At 51.2% G+C, this 19,561-nt stretch overlaps 1 protein-coding gene across 2 annotated transcripts; it reads left to right on the top strand.

Moving 5' to 3' along the window:
• Window positions 1-4,488: 4,488 nt before the first annotated feature.
• ISG20 (interferon stimulated exonuclease gene 20) lies at window positions 4,489-17,790 on the top strand. Of its 2 annotated transcripts, none has more exons than XM_030878667.3 (4): window positions 4,489-4,681; window positions 4,976-5,227; window positions 15,895-16,095; window positions 17,636-17,790. In XM_030878667.3, exons 2-4 carry the CDS (start codon window positions 5,000-5,002, stop codon window positions 17,720-17,722), a joined length of 516 nt encoding a protein of 171 aa, XP_030734527.1. In that variant the 5' UTR covers window positions 4,489-4,681; window positions 4,976-4,999; the 3' UTR covers window positions 17,723-17,790. The 2 variants fall into 2 exon arrangements, with proteins under 2 accessions (XP_030734527.1, XP_060149512.1); XM_060293529.2 differs by lacking the exon at window positions 4,489-4,681 and adding an exon at window positions 4,781-4,859.
• Window positions 17,791-19,561: the final 1,771 nt, after the last annotated feature.

Below are 19,561 nucleotides of genomic sequence, written 5' to 3'. Positions count from 1 at the left end.
ATTGGAAAGTGGGTGAAGTGGCCTTTTCTTTGAATTCTTCAGCTAGGGTGGGAGGGTGGCTTGGGGGAGGGATGGTGGTGATGCTGGGGCGCTGAGTCTTGCTGGCTGCTTTGACCTTTGAGGTGGGCGGCTTTCAAGATGATGCTTTGGGATGTAGCAAGAAAATACTACCGAATTTATAGTTAATTATTTTTTTTCCTTTATTTTTTTTAACATCTTTATTGGAGTATAATTGCTTTACAATGGTGTGTTAGTTTCTGCTTTATAACAAAGTGAATCAGCTATACATATACATATATCCCCATATCTCCTTCCTCTTGCGTCTCCCTGCCACCCTCCCTATCCCACCCCTCTAGGTGGTCACAAAGCACCGAGCTGATCTCCCTGTGCTATGCGGCTGCTTCCCACTATAGTTTATTTTTGAAAATCTTATAACTGCCCTAATACAGAGCACAAGTTTATTAAACTTCTTTCTCTTTGAAGGTATATACTCACTTTTTTTATTTTTAAAAACTTTTTTTAGTTTTAAATATAAAATACACAATATAAAATTTACCATCTTAGCCATTTTTAAGGGTAGAGTTAAGTAGTGTTAAATATATTCACAATGTTGTGCAACCCGTCTCCAGAACTGTATTATTTTGCAAAACTGAAACTCTATACTCATTAAACAATAGCTCCTCATTCCCTCCTTCTTCCAACGGCAACTACCGTTCTTTCTGTTTTTATGAATTTGATTAGGTACCTCATGTAAGTGGAATCCTACAGTATTTGCCTTTTTGTGTCTGGCTTATTTCACTTAACATAACGTCCTCAGAGTTTGTCCCCGAGGTTGTAGTATGTGTCAGAATTTCCTTCCATTTTAAGGCTAAATAATAATTCATTTGTATGTATATGACACCTTTTGTTCATTCATCCATCAACAGACATTTGGGTTACTTCTCCCTCTTGGTTATTGTGAGTAATGCTGCTATGTCTCTCCAGGACCCTGCTTTCAATTCTTTTGGGTATACATCCAGAAGTGGGATTGCTGGACCATGGTAATTGTGTTTGTTTATTTATTTATTTTTGGCCGCACCGTGGCTTGCAGGATCTTAGTTTCCCCCGACCAGGGATTGAACTCTGGCCCACAACAGTGAAAGCTCAAGTCCTAACCACTGGACTGCCAGGGAATTCCCTGTGTTTCATTTTTTTGAGGAATCTCTATACTGTTTTACACAGTGGCTGCACCATTTTACATTCCCACCAACAGTGCACAAGGGTTCTAATTTCTCCATATCCTCACCGACACTTGTTATTTGTGGTCTTTTTGGTAATAGTCATCCTGACAGGTGTGAGGTGATATACCTCGTTGTGGTTTTGATTTGCATTTCCCTGATGATTAGTAATGTTGAGTATCTTTTTCACATATTTATTAGTATATAGTTTATTTTTAACACATTCTTTTTTATGTTTTAAAAAATGTATCCCAGGGACTTCCCTGGTGGTCCAGTGGTTAAGAATCCTCCTTCCAATGCAGGGGACACGGGTTCAATCCCTGGTTGGGGAACTAAGATCCCAGATGCCGCAGGGCAACTAAGCCCACGCACTGCCACTACTGAGCCCGCACACCTCATCTAAGATCCCGTGTGCTGCAACTAAGACCCGACACAGCCACAAAAAAAACAAAACAAAAGAAAAAAACAGTATTCCATAGCACAGTTTGACATGTTTTAAGTTGAACCACACTAAATTGCCGATATTTGACTGAGGTGTTTCCATCTGTGGTATATAATTTAGAAATTCACATACACATTTTAGGGGTACGTGACCAGCTGAGGTTGGAGGCAGTTGAGCTGGATTTCAAAGGGCAGGTTGCCTGTAGGGAGAGGTATCTGACCCACCGTTATGATTCATCCACTCGGCCTGTGTCCTATGCTGGGGGTTCAGAGAAGGCCATACAGTGGCAGCCTTCAACCTGCTACAGGCACTGCAGGTGGGCCAACTGGCAGGATGCGTGTCTTGTAAGGCTGAGAGGTTTGCCCTGAATGACTCACTTTCCCCCTTACCCAAGGAAATTTGTGGATTGGTCTGGCCAATGAGTGACACCAGTTAAACCTGGGAAGCATCCCCACTAGGAAATCCCCATCCCATCCCCCTGGCTGGGGTCAGGCATTCCTCTCCTAGGCTGTTACCAATGTTTGTGTCCAACCTCAGAGCACACAATACATTTGAAAAAATTCAGTGTGATCCAGGCAGGGTTCCAGGTGCAAGTGGGAGGGGGAACAGTAAGTGAACAAGTACAATATGTGGTATCTCAGATGGCATCAATTCTTATAGAAGAAACCTGGGAAGGGGATGAGGGTGTAGTTTTAAATAGAGGCCAAGAAAGGCCTTGGTGGGAGACCTGAGGGAAAGGGAGAAAACTGGATAGATAACCTGGAGGAAGAGCTTTCCAGACTGGCACAGCAAATGCCCAGGCTCTGGGGACAGAGAAGAAGCCAGTGTGCAGGAAGGAGGTGAGAAGGAGGTGCTAATTGAAGGTGTGGGACAGGGGCTGACCTTGTAGCACGACTGTACATCTCCTTGACCTGAAGGCACAGACCTGATTGTACCCCTGCTAACCCTAGGGCTTAGCACGTGATAAATGAATTATGGAATGACTGATCTCTTCTGAAGGAGTCAACATGTGAACACACGGAAGGCCATCAATTTAGGTCAAAACCTAAAAAAGAGTCTTAGATTGGATAGTGGTGCAAGATGAGATTGGAAAGGCAGGTGGGACAGATGTAAGAGGGTCTTGGGGACTGCGTGGGAGTTGAGGTTTGTTTATTTTTTTTTGGACAGCAGGAAATCACTAGGTTCTTGAGCAAAGTGCCATGACAGTGTAAGAGATTCGATTTTGGAGAACTTAATCTGGTAAGATTTGAAGGATAATTTAGAGCAGGGCATGAAGATGGAGGTAGGGCAGGTGAGGACTGGGGTAGGGTGTGGGTAGAAAAGGAGAAATGCAGAGAAGACTGGAAGATGCAGGTTTGGAGTTGACCACGGAGCAGGTTTAGGACCCGTGGGGAAAAGAATCGCAGGGGTGAGTACGTGTTCTGCCTGAGTCCTGAGGTGGCCAGTGGAAGAGAGGGGGTGAGGCCTGTAGTGGGGATGTTGATGTGGGCCGATCACCAGAGGGTGCATGGGGTCCTACGGGGACTGTAGAAACAGAAACCTCCAATTGGATCTTTAGGGGGTTACCTTTTCAATGCATGTTCCTTTAAAGTAACGGGAATTTTGCTTCCTCTCCCCCTAAATCAGGGTGACAATCCTTTATGCATTTGAGAAACAAAAAATTCCCAGACAGCCTGAATTCAAGAAAAAGTAGCTCATTCAGAATGGGAACCCCAAATAACCTCTTCTAACTCAACTTCCCACCAGTTGAGCGACAAACAGGAACAATGACTTATCCTTTAAACGTATGTCAGTATCTGGTTTTCTTTTTGAGGTCTGTTAAATGAAGCTGGATGTCACTTGGTGAAAACACCGAGAACCTGGGGAAATTCCTTTCCAAGCCACAAATCTTTGTGACAACGGGGGGCTGTCAGATTCAGCTCGACAGCTCAAAGCTTGTTCCATATGGATCTGGGGTAGGAGGCAAGATGGGAGCGCTCAACTCACCACAGTATATAATGGACAATTTCCTCATTAAAGCTGATTCTATTTTTGCCCCGGATGTAACTCATTCATTTATTCAATAAATGTTGAGTGCTCCCTGTGTGTTAGGCATTGTTCTAACGGGTCAAAGTTCTAGCTTGGGAGAGCGTTGCCCCTGGGAAATATGGCCGGGCTGGTGGGGCTCCCTCCAGGCCTGCTTCTCCTTGTCCTCAAGACAGTGTCAGTCCAGCTGGAGGCAGAGCACGTCGAGGGCAGACTAATGACCCTTTCTGAGGCATCCCTGAGCCAATAGAGGCCATAGGGCTTTACTGGGTCGGCAGTGGGGGCTAGCCCCTCTTGCACCCCAACCTTCTCCTGCCCTTCCCAATAAATAACCTCAGTGTCCCAAGAGCCAGCTCTCCCTGCCCCCATAAAAGACCTCACAGGGGGACTTCCCTGGTGGTCCATTGGTTAAGACTCCATACGCCCAATGCAGGGGTCTCGGGTTCGATCCCTGGTCAGGGAACTAGATCCCGCATGCCACAACTAAGAGCCTGCATACCACAACAAAGACCTGGTGCAGCCGAATAAATAAATAAATAAATATTTAAAAAAAAAAAAAAAAACCTCACAGAGTTGTCAGATTGGTGGTGGCCCCGGAAGTTGTGGGACATTCCCTGGGCTCCAGTCCTGGGGATGTTTATTCCCCAGGCAGAGGGTGAGAAATGAAAGACAGATGTTGCAATCCACTCCGTCCACATCAGCTGCGTCATCCGAGGAGGGGGAGGGCTTGAGCGATTAGGTGGAGGGCAGGGGCAAAGATGGGACACCCAGACAAGGAGCCGGCAAGCTTGGTCAATTCTGACTCAGGACACTGAGCTCCCGAGCCGGCCGAGGAGATGAAGCAGCCCAGTCCACGTGCCCCGCCTCCCGCCCCTGATTTCACTTGATACCAAACCAGAAACTGAAACAGGGTCAGGATTCCCGGCTTGAAGTCAGAGATGAGTCACTGCTAAGAGCAACTGCAGTAGCTGAGAAGGGGCACCAGAGAGGCAGGCCGGTAAGAGTGGGAGACAGGGTGGTGGGTTCAAGGCATTCTCCGGGGTAGCAGCCAGGGGAGGTGCTGGGAGGGGATATCCTGGTCCTGAGGCTGCCGGACGGGACCAGAGAGAGGCCCTGGGACTGCCGGCTGAAGAAGCCAGTTGGGGTGGCAAGAGGCCAACTTCCGTCTGTGCCAGGTGGTGTTTGTGACAAAGGGCAGGGCAGAGGGTGTAGGCTGGCTGGGAGGTGGCTGAGGACGCCTGGGGTCTCAGCTGGCCCTCATGTGATGCCCCTCCTGCCGCCCCCTCTCCAGCACATCTGAGGGTCCCGGTGGAACATGGCAAGAGGCACAGATGTGGTGGCCATGGACTGCGAGATGGTGGGGCTGGGGCCCTTCAGGGAGAGTGGCTTGGCTCGCTGCAGTCTCGTAGACTACCACGGCACCGTGCTCTACGACAAGTTCATCCGGCCTGAGGGCGAGATCACCGACTACAGAACCCCCGTCAGCGGGATCACAGCTCAGAACATGGAGGGGGCCACCCCGTTTGCCGTGGCCAGGCTGGAGGTAAGAGAAGGGCCATATGCCATCCAGGCCAACACACATATACCCCCCACACACACACACATACACACTTCCCCAGCACCTCCCCTGGTTGCCGGAGCTGTGACCTGTGACCCCAGCCATGTCAGATTCCCTGCCACCCATGCGTGGGGAGCACCAGAGCATGAGAAACACGTTGGTGTGTCCATCACATCCCTGAGGAGGCTTCCTGCCATCAGACAACCTTAGACTCGTGTCTGGGAGCAGCCTTCGGGGCATCTGGTACACCTTGCTGGTCTTACGATGGGGAAGCTGAGTCCTGCCTGCTGTTCCCTGCATACTGATTTGGGGGCTAGATTCCTCCTTCTTTCCTCTATACCAGCTACCTCTGGGGAGCCCTGTGGGGGAAATGGGGGACGGGTCCTGGGTGGAGGCCCTCACTGGCTGGGCGCTCGGCAGGGCGCCCTCCTGGTCCTGAAGGACAGGCCAGCCAGAGTCCACGGAGCTCAGGGAGAGCTTGCTCCCAGACCCACCACAGGCCATCCACTCATAGAGATGGGTGTGGCACACCAAAATCTCCCATTCTCTTCCCCTTCAACTTGTGACATCTCCAGTCTACTTTCTGTTTCTCTGAATCACTAGAAGAAAACGAAACTCAGCCACTCAGCACCAGGGTTGGTCATTCATGGGAAGGTGAACTCACCCTGGGGAAGTTCATGAAGAACACAAAGAACTGAGGTTCACCTCAGTCCCAAATACTGCACATGTGCCAGGCTCCAGGTGCCGGAGATAAGCCCACAACAATAGCCCCTGTTTTCTGAGCACTGGCTACTCACTGGATGCTCTCCTGAGCTCCATCCAGGAGCTCATGCCTCACAAAACAGTCTGCCAAAAGTGTCTTCAGGAGCTGTTAGCTCAGAGCTAAGAGGGCCAAGTTTGAATCCTGGCTTTGTTCCTTACCTGCTAAGTTACCTTGAGCAAGTTCCTCACCCTCTCTGTACCCCATTTCACCATCTGGAAAAGAAAATGGGGGTGATGACAGCAGCAATCTCACAGGATTATTGTGAGGATTGGAAAAGGGCCTGGAGAGAGTGCCTATATAAGTACTAAAAAACTGTTAGCTGTTAGGTTTCTTTCCTTGTTGTCCCCATATTACAGATGAGGAAAACTGAGGCTCTCTTGAACTAAACAGTGATTTGGTAGAGCTGCTGAAACAAAGTACCAAAAAGTGGGTGGCTTAAACAATAGAAATGTCTTCTCTCACAGTTCTAGAGACTAGTTCTAGAAGTCCCAGATCTAGGTGTCAGCAGGGCTGGTTCCTTCTGAAGGCTGCAAGGGAAAACCTGTTCTCTGTCTCTCTCTTAGCTTCTGACAATTTGCTGGCCATCTTTGATGTTCCTTGGCTTGGAGAAATGTCACCCCAATCTTCGCCTTCATATTCACATGGCATTCTCCCTGTGTGCATGTCTCACAAATTTCCCCTTTTTATAAGGATATCGGTTGTATTTGTTAGGGACTCAACCTATTCCATTATGACATCCTAACAATAACGTCTGCAATGACCCTATTTCCAAATAAGTCACATTTTGAGGTGGTTGGGGTTAGGATTTCAACAAATGAATTTGAGGGGGAACGCAATTCAACCCATAACACTAAGCAACTCGCACAAGTTCAGATAACTAGAATGTGGAAGGCTCAAAACCTCTAGAGCTGTGTGTCCAGTAGGGTCCCACCAGTTACGGGTGACAGGTGAGCACCTGAAAAGTGGCTGGTCTGTCTGAACTGAGATGTGCTGTAAGTGTAAAATATGCGCTGGATTTCAAAGACTTGAATGAAAAAAGAACCATAAAGTACTTCAATAATTTAAAAATATAGATTATATGTAGAATGGTAGTATTTTATATATTTTTATATATTAGTTTAAATAAAACAGTAACACTAATTTCACCTATTTCTCTTTACCTTTTAAAATATGGCTGGTGATGATTTAAAATTACGTATGTGGCTCACGTTATGTTTCTTTCTATTGGACAGCACTGTTCTAGAGGTACTAAGAGGGTACTAAGGAGCCCTGAGGAGGGGGCAGAGTACATCAGGGTGGTCCTGGAAAGGCTCCATGAGGCTGGTGCTATTTGCCAAAGGGGAGGGAGGAGTCTGTGTATGCAACTCAGTGGGCCATAGAGAGCCACTGAAGATTCTTGAGCAATAGCATGGCAGGAAAACCACTGTCAAGAAAACCTGAACGGGGGTGCTGGGGAGACGGATGGGAGTGAGGAAAGAGATGGCAGCAGAGAAAAGAGTCAGAGACCCCAGGGAGCAGTGTCTTAGTCATCAGTAGCATCCAGAAGATCGGAAAGAAGGAAACATTAGGACAGAGGAGAACAAAGGTGAGTCACTGAGAAGGGGAGGGCAACACGAAGAAAGGTGGCGTGCTTTAGGTGCCGATGGGAGACCCAGGGATACTACATGGAGCTGCCCACACTCAGAGCCCCACGGAGCAGTCAGGTGGGCGGCTTGGCCCCGTCCCTTCTCCTCCCCGGCCTCCCTCCCCATCCCAGCAGCAGAAAGGGCAGAAGAGAAATGCGATTCCCTGGACGCCCTCCAGCACTGGCCTGGGAGTCAGGACACCTTGGTCCTCATCCAGACTTGGTGCCAAAATGCTTTTGTTTCTCAGTTGGAGATTATACCAGGCCCTTCCAGTGTGTAACACGGAGTGCCGTCCAGAGTAGGCACTTAACAGCCATTCGAGGAGGGAGGCGGGGATCTAAAGACCGGGCAGCTCTTTGGAACCACATCTGCGGTTCACATTTCCTGCTCCATCACTTACTGGTTTGTGTGACCTTTGGCAAGTTACTGAAACTTTCTGAGCCTGAGTTTTCTCATCAGTGAATGGGGAGTACTAATGCCTCCTTCCTGGCCTTGTGTAGGTTGGGTGTAGTGATGTCGTCTGTATCCCTAAGCACAGTGCCTGGCTCATGGCTGAAGGTCATCAACGTGCCTGTGGAGAGAACAAGGCAGAAAGTCAGATTTTACAACCCGTCCCCTCTCCAGCTTCCCTTGAGAACCTCGGTCTTAGATTCTGGCCCTCGTTTTCTGCCTGCTGCACAATGTATGCTCCCTGCCCCCGTCTTCTACCCTGCTGCCAGAGACACTTCCCCAGGCCTGGCTCAGATCATAGCCCCCGCTCCCATCCCCACCCCCTGGTTCAAGTACCTCCAAGGCTCCCATTGCCTAAGGTCCGGCAACCCAACGTCCATGGTCCTCTAAGTACCACATACCTACATTTTCTGTCTTCTCTCTCAGCTCAGCCATCGCCCACTGTGCTTCAGACCCAACCCTACTCTCTCCCATCCCCCATCCCTTTCCCTAGAAATACTGCCATTCTGGCAGGCCCAGGCCAGAGGAGTCCTGTGTGAGGCCCTGCCCGACCCCCTCACCCTCCCCACCCACAACTCTAACCCCCTGGGGGTCTCACCCTCCTTGCTATAGCCCACACACTTCCTTTCTTTCTTTGGCCGCGCTGCCTGGCTTTCGGGATCTTAGTTCCCCAACCAGGGATAGAACCCGTGCCCCCTGCAGTGGAAGCACTGAGTCCTAACCACTGGACCTCCAGGGAATTCCCATAGCCCACACGCTTTAGAGCTTGCCTAGCCACACACACGGGTCTGTCTAGCTCCACAGCTCCTGCCATGTACTTTATCTGCCCCAGGTTGGATATTGTGCTTTGAACATAGAAGGTGCCCTGAGAATGTTTGTGGGATTGGAGTTGAATTGATTTTCATCATACAAGAGTTCTGGCAGCTGCGTGGAAGAGAATTGCCTCTGCCCTCGTGTTGGCCTTTGCTGTCAAGATACAGTAATACACGTACAGCCCAGGGGGCAGGGAGCAAGCACTGTCTTGATTTATTTTTTAAAATTATCTATCTATTTATTTTATTATTTATTATTTATTTTGGCTGCGCTGGATCTTCATTGTGGCATGCAGGATCTTTAGTTGGGGCATGCGGACTTTTAGCAAACTGTCTTTAGACTTGGCTGGATGTGGGTCCAATCCCAGCTCTGCCACCTGATTGCCCTGCGTCCTCCGGCTTGTTGCTAAACCTCTCTGTGCCCCTCAGTAGGATCCTCTGTAACACAGGGGTGATGAAGCAGCACAGGTGTATCCAGCATCATGTCCGGGCCCTGTTCTAAGCACTTTTCATACCCCCACTACCTTTACGCCCCACCACAACCCCGGGAGGTAGTTAACTAGTATCATCACCCCATTTCACAGATGAGCAAACTTAGGCACAAGGTTGAGCAAATTGTCCAAGAAAGGGGTGGAGCAGAGACTCAACTTCTGGCCTGAGGGCTTGCTTTGTGATGTTCTGATCCTGTGATCAAAGTGTGTAAATGCGGGCTGTGAATGCTAAGTGCCTGATGTATGAACAGGTAGTGTCGGAGCAGCATTGGAGTGAAGCTGTGGTATGAGGCAACCACCATCATCTGTTTTCATGAACGAGGACGCTGAGGCACCTTGACCTCACTCATCACCCACAGTAGTTTAATCCCAAAGACCAGGCTCACAGATCCCAAGCTACGCTGGGGAGCCCCCAAAGGGCAGAAGCCTATTAGCCATTTATCAGACCCCACAAGTCCAGGCGACACCTCTCAGCTAAGCCACCAGCTCACCAGGCATTGGTTTCTTGCAGTCCTTTTTCAAAGGTGGCTCGCCAGTCTGTCTCTTCCTGCACGTGGGCCCGGCTAGCAGTGAGCCATAGACCAGGCCATAGAAGCCAGGCTGGCTCCAGGGAGCCACTGAGGCCCCCAGTCCACCCAGGGCCCATGCAGCCACGAGGCACTAGGATTTTGGGGGGGCTCCCCTCACCCCTTTTCTGTTTTTTATTTTTTGTAATAGGATGACATTGCTTTTATAATGCAAGGTAACTGCCTTGTTATCTTCTGATGCCTATAGGTCTCACTGTCATCCAGAACGGTGGTTCTCAGTGCACTGTGATTTTGCCTACAAGGGCAAATCCGGAGGCGATATCTGGAAGCATTTAGCAATATCTGGAGGCATTTCTTTTTTTTTTTTTTTTACAGTAAGATCAGATATTTTTATTTTATTTTATTATTATTATTATTATTTTTTGCGGTACACGGGCCTCTCACTGTTGTGGCCTCTCCCGTTGCGGAGCACAGGCTCCGGACGCGCAGGCTCAGCGGCCATGGCTCACGGGCCCAGCCGCTCCGCGGCATGTGGGATCTTCCTGGACCGGGGCATGAACCCGTGTCCCCTGCATTGGCAGGCGGACTCTCAACCACTGCACCACCAGGGAAGCCCTTATTTTATTTTATTTTATTTATTTTTAACATCTTTATTGGAGTATAATTGCTTTACCATGGTGTGTTAGTTTCTGCTTTATAACAAAGTGAATCAGTTATACATATACATATGTCCCCATATCTCTTGCATCTCCCTCCCTCCCACCCTCCCTATCCCACCCCTCCAGGCGGTCACAAAGCACCGAGCTGATCTCCCTGTGCTATGCGGCTGCTTCCCACTAGCTATCTATTTTACATTTGGTAGTGTATATATGTCCATGCCACTGTCTCACTTTGTCCCAGCTTACCCTTCCCCCTCCCCGTATCCTCAAGTCCATTCTCTAGTAGGTCTGCATTTTTATTCCTGTCTTGCCCCTAGGTTCTTCTGACCATTTTTTTTCTTTCTTTCTTTTTTTTTAGATTCCATATATATGTGTTAGCATATGGTATTTGTTTTTCTCTTTCTGACTTACTTCACTCTGCATGACAGTCTCTAGGTCCATCCACCTCACTACAAATAACTCAGTTTCGTTCCCTTCTATGGCTGAGTAATATTCCATTGTATATATGTGTCACATCTTCTTTATCCATTCATCTATTGATGTACACCTAGGTTGCTTCCATGTCCTGGCTATTGTACATAGAGCTGCAATGAAAATTTTGGTACATGACTCTTTTTGAATTATGGTTTTCTCAGGGTATATGCCCAGTAGTGGCATTGCTGGGTCGTATGGTAGTTCTATTTGTAGTTTTTTAAGGAACCTCCATACTGTTCTCCATGGTGGCTGTATCAATTTACATTCCCACCAACAGTGCAGGAGGATTTGGAGGCACTTCTGATTGTCATAAGTGAGGTGCAGAAGGCTGCTACTGACATCCAGTGGCTTGAGGCCAGGGATGGTACTGAATGAACATCCTACAATGTACAGGACACACACTCACACCAAAGGAGTATCTGGCTCCAACTGTTAGTTGTCCCAAGGCTGAGAACCCTGTTCTACAGAGAGCCCCACAAATTAGACTGTCAGCACAGGAAGGAACCTGCGAGGAGACCAAGGTCCAGAGAGGGGCAGTGACTTGCTAAGGACACACAGCAAGCTGGGCTACAATTCAGTGCTCAGATGCAGGGCTCTCACCTGACAGGTCAATGCTCTTTTAATTCATTTTTTAATCTAACGGTAATTGTCCGTAGACTGTAACTCATTTTTGTAAGTAAATGCTCTTTTAATGTTAACCTGGTATGCTGAGTAGCACCCAGCCCATGACTGGGATTGGGGAATGATAATGACACTCTTAGTTTGCAGATAAAGAAACTAAATCTTGTGTGGCATCGTGGTTTAGGTGGGAAACAGAAAGGAAGCCACAGTAGCTTGTGAACAGGGACTGGTTTCAGCTGTACCAGTGCTGTAGCCCTTGCCTGTGTTGGAGTGCCCTGTTGGGGCCCTGCCACCTGGCAGGTCTCTCTGGGGCTCAGCCAGATGGAGGAGGATGACTTCGTCATCCAGGTTTACCCCGGGTAAGCAGACAGAAGCTGGGGGCAGGGGTACCCAGAGAGCTTGGCAGGGGACAGAAGGAAAGAGGGGGACCAGGGTCACTCCTGAAGATGCCAGTAGGGGACCTGGGCCTTCACAAGGGCAACATTCTTCAGAGTCCCTTATAATCACGTCTCCTGGCAGCCAGGAATGAATGAACGGGCAGATGGAAGAATGGATGCATGATGGGAGCAGCGGGCTCTAAGGGGCTGGACAGGCATCCGTGCCGGGATTTCCAAACTTGGCAGATGGGAAGAATACCCTGGAACATTTGCTAATGCCCCTCCCCTGGCGATGTTGATTCCGCAGGTCTGGAGTAGCGCCCTGCCCTCTGGATTTCTAACAAGGGTCTCAGGTGATTTTTTTGATCAGGCCTGGTAAATACCTGGACTAGAGGGAAAACACAGTGGAAAGAGAATTCGGGCAAACACCAGGGCCTGTCACTCCTCTGCATGTGACATGGGTACACACCACTGGCACCGCCCTTTCCCTGTTGGTAAGATGGTATGACAATCCCCGCCTCATAGGGGCCATATTCATGATTCAAGAAATCTTCAGTGAGTGCCGTCATGGGCCCAGCAGTAGAAATTATTAATTTCCACCCTGAAATTAATAATGCTAATATAATCCCTAGGTTCTCAGTAGGTAGTAATAATAACAACTGTGATAATAGTGACAGGGTCAGGCAGATCCGGACACTGCATCTCAGCAATCAACTCACCAGCTGTGTGACCTGTGCAAGCCTCTTACCCTCTCTGATCCACAACCCCCTTTACTATAAAATGACACTAAGACACTTCACTATAAAATGACACACTCTTGTTGAGAGGCCCCATGATGAGGTGAGGAAAGTACCTGGCCTAGTGCCAGGCAATGAGAACAGATCGATGCATGTCCCTTTCCCCACCCACTCCAGTTCTTTCCAGGAATTTGAGCCTCCCTCCCCTGTGTTTGACACGCCCGCCTCATGACACTGATTCAGGGCAGGTCCGAAGCCAGCAGGTCACACAGCCCTGAGGCCCCTCCAGCTGGCACCTCCACACCACCCTGGGTTTCCCTCCCAGCCCTGCCACAGAAAGTCCGTGGAGGCTCACGTCGCCAGGCCCTCACCTTACAAATGGGGAAACTGAAGCCCAGAGACCGTCTTCAACCTCCCTGAGATCACATAGCGAGTTGCAGCAGCCTTTCCCTACCCGGTGCCCGGCATCTTTGTCCTGAAGAGTTGGCATCTCTCTGCTAAACAGACTGTTCTCCTCCTTTCCCTACTTCTTCCTTCCTTCTGCTTGTCCACCTCTTATTTTATTTGTCTCATGATGAGTCTCATGGTCCTGAATGTACCCCTCTCCCCCCGCCACCACCGGGACCCTGGGGCTCGGGAAGTGATGAATTTCCCAGGAATCTGCCTCACAATGACTTGGCCCTCTTACGCGTGGGACCGGCTGCTGTGGCTGACTCTAGGGTGGCACAGTCCCCTCAGAGCTTTGTGTGAACTGGCCCTGAGTCAGCTCATAGACAGGAAAACAGGCCCCATTGTTCAGAAACATAAAGGATGTCAGCAAGGAAAGGCGTGTGACCTACGGTTGCCCAGCACAGCCACATCCACTGGCCCTGGGCCTCTACCTATCCCCTGTGTGCTGCCCGAGCCCTTTCCTCCACACGTAGGATTCCCCTCGAGCTGCTGCTCTGAGGTTGTGTGCCCTTACTACTCAGGGTGACCCACAGACCAGCAGAATCAGCACCACCTGTTAGAAATGTAGAATCCCACATCCGAATCCAGATTTTGGTGAGATTCACCAGGGGATTCCTAAGCCCAAGTGTGACAAGAACTGGTGTCCCTCAGGAGTGGCCCAGCTTTATTCTTTGAGTGCTTTCTCCAGTCCCTAGGTTGGGTGAGGGTCTGTCCAGAGGAGGACCCCAAGAAAACCATGGTACCAGTGGGGCAGGCTTGTGACATTACCTGTTGACGGTGGATGGACCGGCTCTGCCTCCAGTGCTGTGACCGTGGACAGGTCACCTCACTTCTTGGAGCCTTAGCTTCTTTCTGCAAAGTGGCCACAAGGGGGAGCAAGTCAAACACCCCATGGGATGTCTGGGGAAGCCACTAGAAGCAGAAGCAGGACACCGGACGGTGTTAGCCATCCAGAGGGCTCCTTCCTCGGGCACAGAGGAAGAGATGAAGGCTGCCGGAGAGCTGTCCTAGGGGGGCCTGAGATGCCCATGAGCTGCCCTTCAGCTGGCGCCTGGTACAGCTCGCTCCAAGGTCCCCCTTCCGTCCTCCCCAGTGGCAGCCAAGGGAAGGAAAGGTGACCCACCTGTGTGGCCAATGATTGAGGCTCTCCATAGGGCCACCGTGGGAGAGGAGGTGAGAACGGAGGCCTGGGCATACGTGCAGGGCACAGGACTGGGGCACCCTGAGGGCTGCCCTCTGCAGCTTGGCAGCTGGGCTGGCGGAGGCCTGGAGCAGGCGGCTTTTTCAGCATAATGTGGTGGTGATAAGCTGGCTTTGAGGGCTGGCCCTGCCACGAACTAACCGTGTGACTTGTCTCAGTTATCTAATGACGCTTAGCACGTCACCCCAAAACGTAGTGCTCCAAACAGTGTCAATATTTATGTCGCTCAGGCATCCGCAATCTGGGCAGGGCTCGGCAGACGGGGACAGCTGGTTGGCTGAGGCACCTGGCAGGCTCGGGATTAGAATCACAGAATGGTTCGCTCACCCACCTGTGCTGTGGCTGGTGCTGGGGGCCTTGGGCACATCTCCCTACGTCAGGGTGGTCTCCCCAGCATGGTGGCTTCAGGGTAACTCAGGGCTCCCGGGACACTGGCCCCACAGAGAGATCAGATGTCACACAGCCCGGCCCATATTCAAGGTGAGGGGAATTAGACTCCATCTTTTCTGTGAGGAGTGTCAAGGAATCTGCAAATATTTTAAATTCATCAGAGTCACCTTGAGTAAATGACTCCACTTCTTAGCACTTTAGTTTTTTCAACTGCAAAATTCAGTTAAACACAATCCTCCCTCATAGCTGTATGGGTTTTCTATGGCTGCTGTAACAGAACTGCAGACCGGGTGGTTTAAAAGAACGAAAATTTATTGTCTTACGCTTCTGTGGTTCAGGAGTCCGATGTGGGTCTCACTGCGCTGAGATCAAGGTGTCAGTAGGGCCGTGTTCATTTCTGGAGCCTTTGGAGGGGGATCTGTTTCCTTGCCCTTGCCTGCTTCTATGGCCGCCCCTGTTCCGAACTCTCAGCCCCTTCCTCCACTTCCACAGCCAGAGGCAGCCTGTCCAGTTCACATGTCAGATCTCTCTGACCTCCACATATAAGGACCTTGGGATTATGCTGGGCCCACCTGGATCATCCAGAAACTCTCCTTATTTTAAGGTCATTTGATTAGCAACCTCAAGTCCATCTGCAACTTTAATTTTCCCTTGCCGTGTAACATGTTCACAGGGCCTGGGGATTAGGGAGTGGGCATCTCTGGGAGGTCAACCCGCCTGCCACAGGAGGGCTGTTAAAAGGATTAAACGACATAATGTATGTGATGCACAACGAATGCCTGGCTCGTGGCCATTGCTATCACACAGAAACCACGGAAGGAGTTGGGATGGGCCTTCCGGCATCACTAAACTGTTGAGGGTGAAGGGGCCTGGTCCAGTCTCCTCATTTTATCGATGGTATATATGTTCCAAGCCCAGAGAGGGATGGTGATTTGCTCATAGTCACACAGCAAGTCCAGGAGGACTTTGTTCATAGTCACACAGCTCAGGCCAGCCCCCCGTGATGGCACCAAGTTGCCCCAGACCCACCTGAAGTGCCCTGCGTGACGTGTAGGGTGCATGTCTTCCTGGCCAGATCCTGCAGCTCCTGAAAGGCAAGCTGGTGGTGGGTCACGACCTGAAGCACGACTTCAAGGCGCTGAAGGAGAACATGAGGAACTATGCCATCTACGACACGGCCGCGGACAAGCTTCTTTGGCGTGAGGCCGGCCTGCTGTACTGCCGGCGTGTCTCCCTCCGCGTGCTGAGCCAGCGCCTCCTTGGATGGCGCATCCAGGTGAGGACCACCCCTTTCCCAGCCTGGGGCCGGATTGCCAGCTCTGGGGGCCTGGCCCTTCCCGCTAGGACTGTAAAGTCTCCCAGTAGCTGCGGAGCAAATATTTGGCCCCAAGGATGCTCAGCCTCCCCTTAGTCCTGAGAGGCTGTGTGAGAGGGTAGGGGTTTCTCCAGGAGGGCAGGGCATTTATGTGAGAGCTGACCCAGGAAGCCCTGGTAGAGTGAGGATGAGCGGCAGGGAAGGGAAGGCACCCAGTCAAGGCGTTTTTGTGTGTTTTCAAAATCATGCCAGTTTCCCTGTGGGTAACTGAAGCTTAATCCCCCTGCCTAACTCTGCGAAATGGTGTAGAGCACAGAGCGCAGATGTATCCAGGGAGCCGCACTATTTACACACACCTCCCTTTAGGCAGGAACTGATGCTGCTCCCGGGGCCCTAATTCCTCAGCACTTGCAGCCACAGACAGAGCAGGCCCCCCCAGAGCCCCAGGCAGAAGCCTCTGGAATTGCCCCCCCCAGATAGGAAAGCGGCAGATATCCAACGAGGGGGGTTCCAAAAGTGAGAGAGGGACCCTGAGCTCAAACCCACAGGCAAAGCAGTCTCCAGGAGCCGGCAGGCGTGTGCTGGGGCCTGGGAGCTCACCGAGGTGGAAGGGCCCAGGGAGGCGGGCTGGACACTAGGAGCTGCGGCCACACGTGGGCCCTTCCAGCACAGTGGACGTTTATGAAGCACCTGCTCTGGGCCAGGCTGGACCAGAGGCTGAGCACCCGGGTGAGCAAGGCCCAGCCCATCCTTGAGAAACTCGTGGTTGAACGGAGGGTGGCCCAAGACCTGAGCATCAGCACATCTGTGGGGCGTGTCCACAGAGGGGAGGGCAGGTGTCCTGGAGCAGGGACGGAAGACAGGGGGCAGGCAGGACACCAGGTCTGAGTGGAGTGTGACGGGGGCGTCTTAGTGGAGGAGGCAAGAGAGGGGGCGCCGAGGAGGGGAGAGACCGAGCCCCAGCCTGAGGAGTGGGGGGCGGCTTGGCTGGGGAGCAGGAACGTGTAGGAGACAGGGGATGGGCCTGAGGTCGGGCCCCTCTGTTGCGCTTGTGGCACCAGGGACCGAGGACAGAGTGTCAGCACGTGGATTCACTGAAGAGCCCTGTTCACGTGCTGAGCAAGGAGCCCCTTAGAAACATCTGTGTCCACATTCCTCGCTGCCCTGGGGCTCCCTGTGAGAACTGCTTCAGCCCCTCTGGGTCTGAGGCCAAGTCTGCAGTGCCCGGCCCACACCCAGCGGATTGTAAGCGCCTGGAGGGCACAGCCTGGCCCTCAGGATGCTGGATTCTGTGCCTGGCCATGCCTGGGTCTAGTGCTAATGGGTGAAGCCAGGCCTGCTCCAGCCACCTGCTGAGTCCAGGGTGTCAGAGGCCTGGGGAGACTCACCCACTGACCCACTTCAGTCCCGGAAGTCAGGGTGTGAGCAGGGAAGGCCCGGGTCACATGGGCGCCTGGATTCAGCCGCACCCCAAGTCCCCACTCTGTACCTGTGTCTGCAGGACAGCGTGTCGGGACACAACTCGGTGGAAGACGCCAGGGCAACAATGGAGCTCTACCGAATCTCCAGGAGAATTCGAGAACTATGAGGACTGCCCGTCTGGTGGTATTCAGCCCCCTCCCCAAGGACTACAGACCTTCGTGTCTTCAAAACAAAAATGCCCTTGTTTTTGGAAGAATATTTTTAGCAATAAAATGACTCTATATTTTCTCTACTCCCTCGGCTTCTCCTCTTGTCTTTTTCTTTCTTCTCTCTGAGTCGGGTGTTGGTGGACACCACCTAGCACTGAGAAGACAACGAACACTTGAGCCAGGATAGGGACAAGTGTCAATTTCCTTAATGTCTTGAATCCTGTGGGCCCAGGAAGAAGTTCCTGTGACTTAATTAATACCCCTGCCTCAGGGCTTCCCTGGTGGCGTGGTGGTTGAGCATCCACCTGCTGATGCAGGGGACACGGGTTCGAGCCCTGGTCCGGGAAAATCTCACATGCCGCGGACCCATGCACTACAACTACTGAGCCTGTGCTCTAGAGCCCACGAGCCACAACTATTGAGCCCACGTGCCAAAACTACTGAAGCCCCTGCTCCTAGAGCCCATGCTCCGCAGCAAGAGGAGCCACTGCAATGAGAGGCCCGCGCGTCTCAACAAAGAGAAGCCCCCCTCACCGCAACTAGAGAAAGCCTGTGCACAGCAACAAAGACCCAATGCAGCCAAAAATAAATAAATAAAACTTAAAACAAAAAACCCCAAATACCCTGCCTCCACCTCCTTTTCCAGTTGCATTTATTCCTGGGAGCGTGGCATTATTTCCTGGGGGTGACACCCACTCAGAGGTCCATTCATCCCATCTTGAAACTGGTTCCAGGGCACTGGTGAGCTTCCAGGCAAAGGTACAGGAGGAGTGATGGGTGCCACCCCTGGTGACCTTCAGCAAGTCATCCCACCTCTCATTTGTAAAATAAGGAAGCAAAGGTGGTGGACTCTGGAGTCTGTGGGAACTAGGTTGAAATTTGGGTTCTGCCATTTAGTAGCTGTGTGACCTAGGGCCAATTACTTAACCTCTCTGTGCCTCAGTTTCTCCATCTGTAAAGCAGGAACTTCTAACAATTCATAGGGTTCTTGTGAGATGCTGTAACAAAGTGTCCAGGACCATGCCTGTCACAGCTCAAGCAGCCTCCAAATTCGATAACTGGTGATTATCCTGTACACAACCTGGCGTTCTAGGAGAACTGCTGCCCTCTGCTGCAGGGCCTGGCTCTCTAAAGGAAGGGCATGAGTAGGGTATGGAGAGAAGGATCCAAACCAGAGCAGTGACTGTGCAGTAGAATCAGCTGCAGAGTTGTTATTTTAATCCCTGACTGGGTCCTGCTTTGGCTCCACTGAACCAGACTCCCTAGGGGTGGAAGTTAGGGTGGGGGACTGGGGGTGAGGCAGGCACCTGTTAGTATTTTGACCTTCACAGGTGATTTTGAATCCTAAGACATCTGAATCACATGAGGAGTTTTCTCAGCACCCCCCAGTAGCTAAGCACTGTGTTCTCACACTGGACCAAGCACCAGCATCACCTGGAGCCTGCTGAGCCCCATCCCAGAGTTTCTGATTCAGAAGGTCTGGGGTGGAACCCAGGAATCTGCATTCCCAACAAGTACCCTGTTGATGTTCTGCTGCTGGTCCGGGGACCATGCTTTGAGAAGCACTGCCCAAGCGGCAGGTGATTGTGATGTGCAGCCATGGATGAGCCACTGGCCTAAGGGCTGAGCACCACCAGGTGGACACCTGTCATGGATCCAGCCTTGACCCTGCCATCTCCCTTGGCTGCCTGCTCATGCAGAGAGAGGGCCATAGTCCTGCAGGATGTGCCCTAAATAGCCCACTGCATGGGTGAGGGACTCGAGGTGAGGTTAAGAACCCCAGGGATTAAAGTCCA

This window comes from Globicephala melas, chromosome 2 (genome assembly GCF_963455315.2).
Source record: "Globicephala melas chromosome 2, mGloMel1.2, whole genome shotgun sequence".
Classification (NCBI taxonomy): domain Eukaryota; kingdom Metazoa; phylum Chordata; class Mammalia; order Artiodactyla; family Delphinidae; genus Globicephala; species Globicephala melas.
This window is presented reverse-complemented; position numbering and strand designations above follow the sequence as displayed.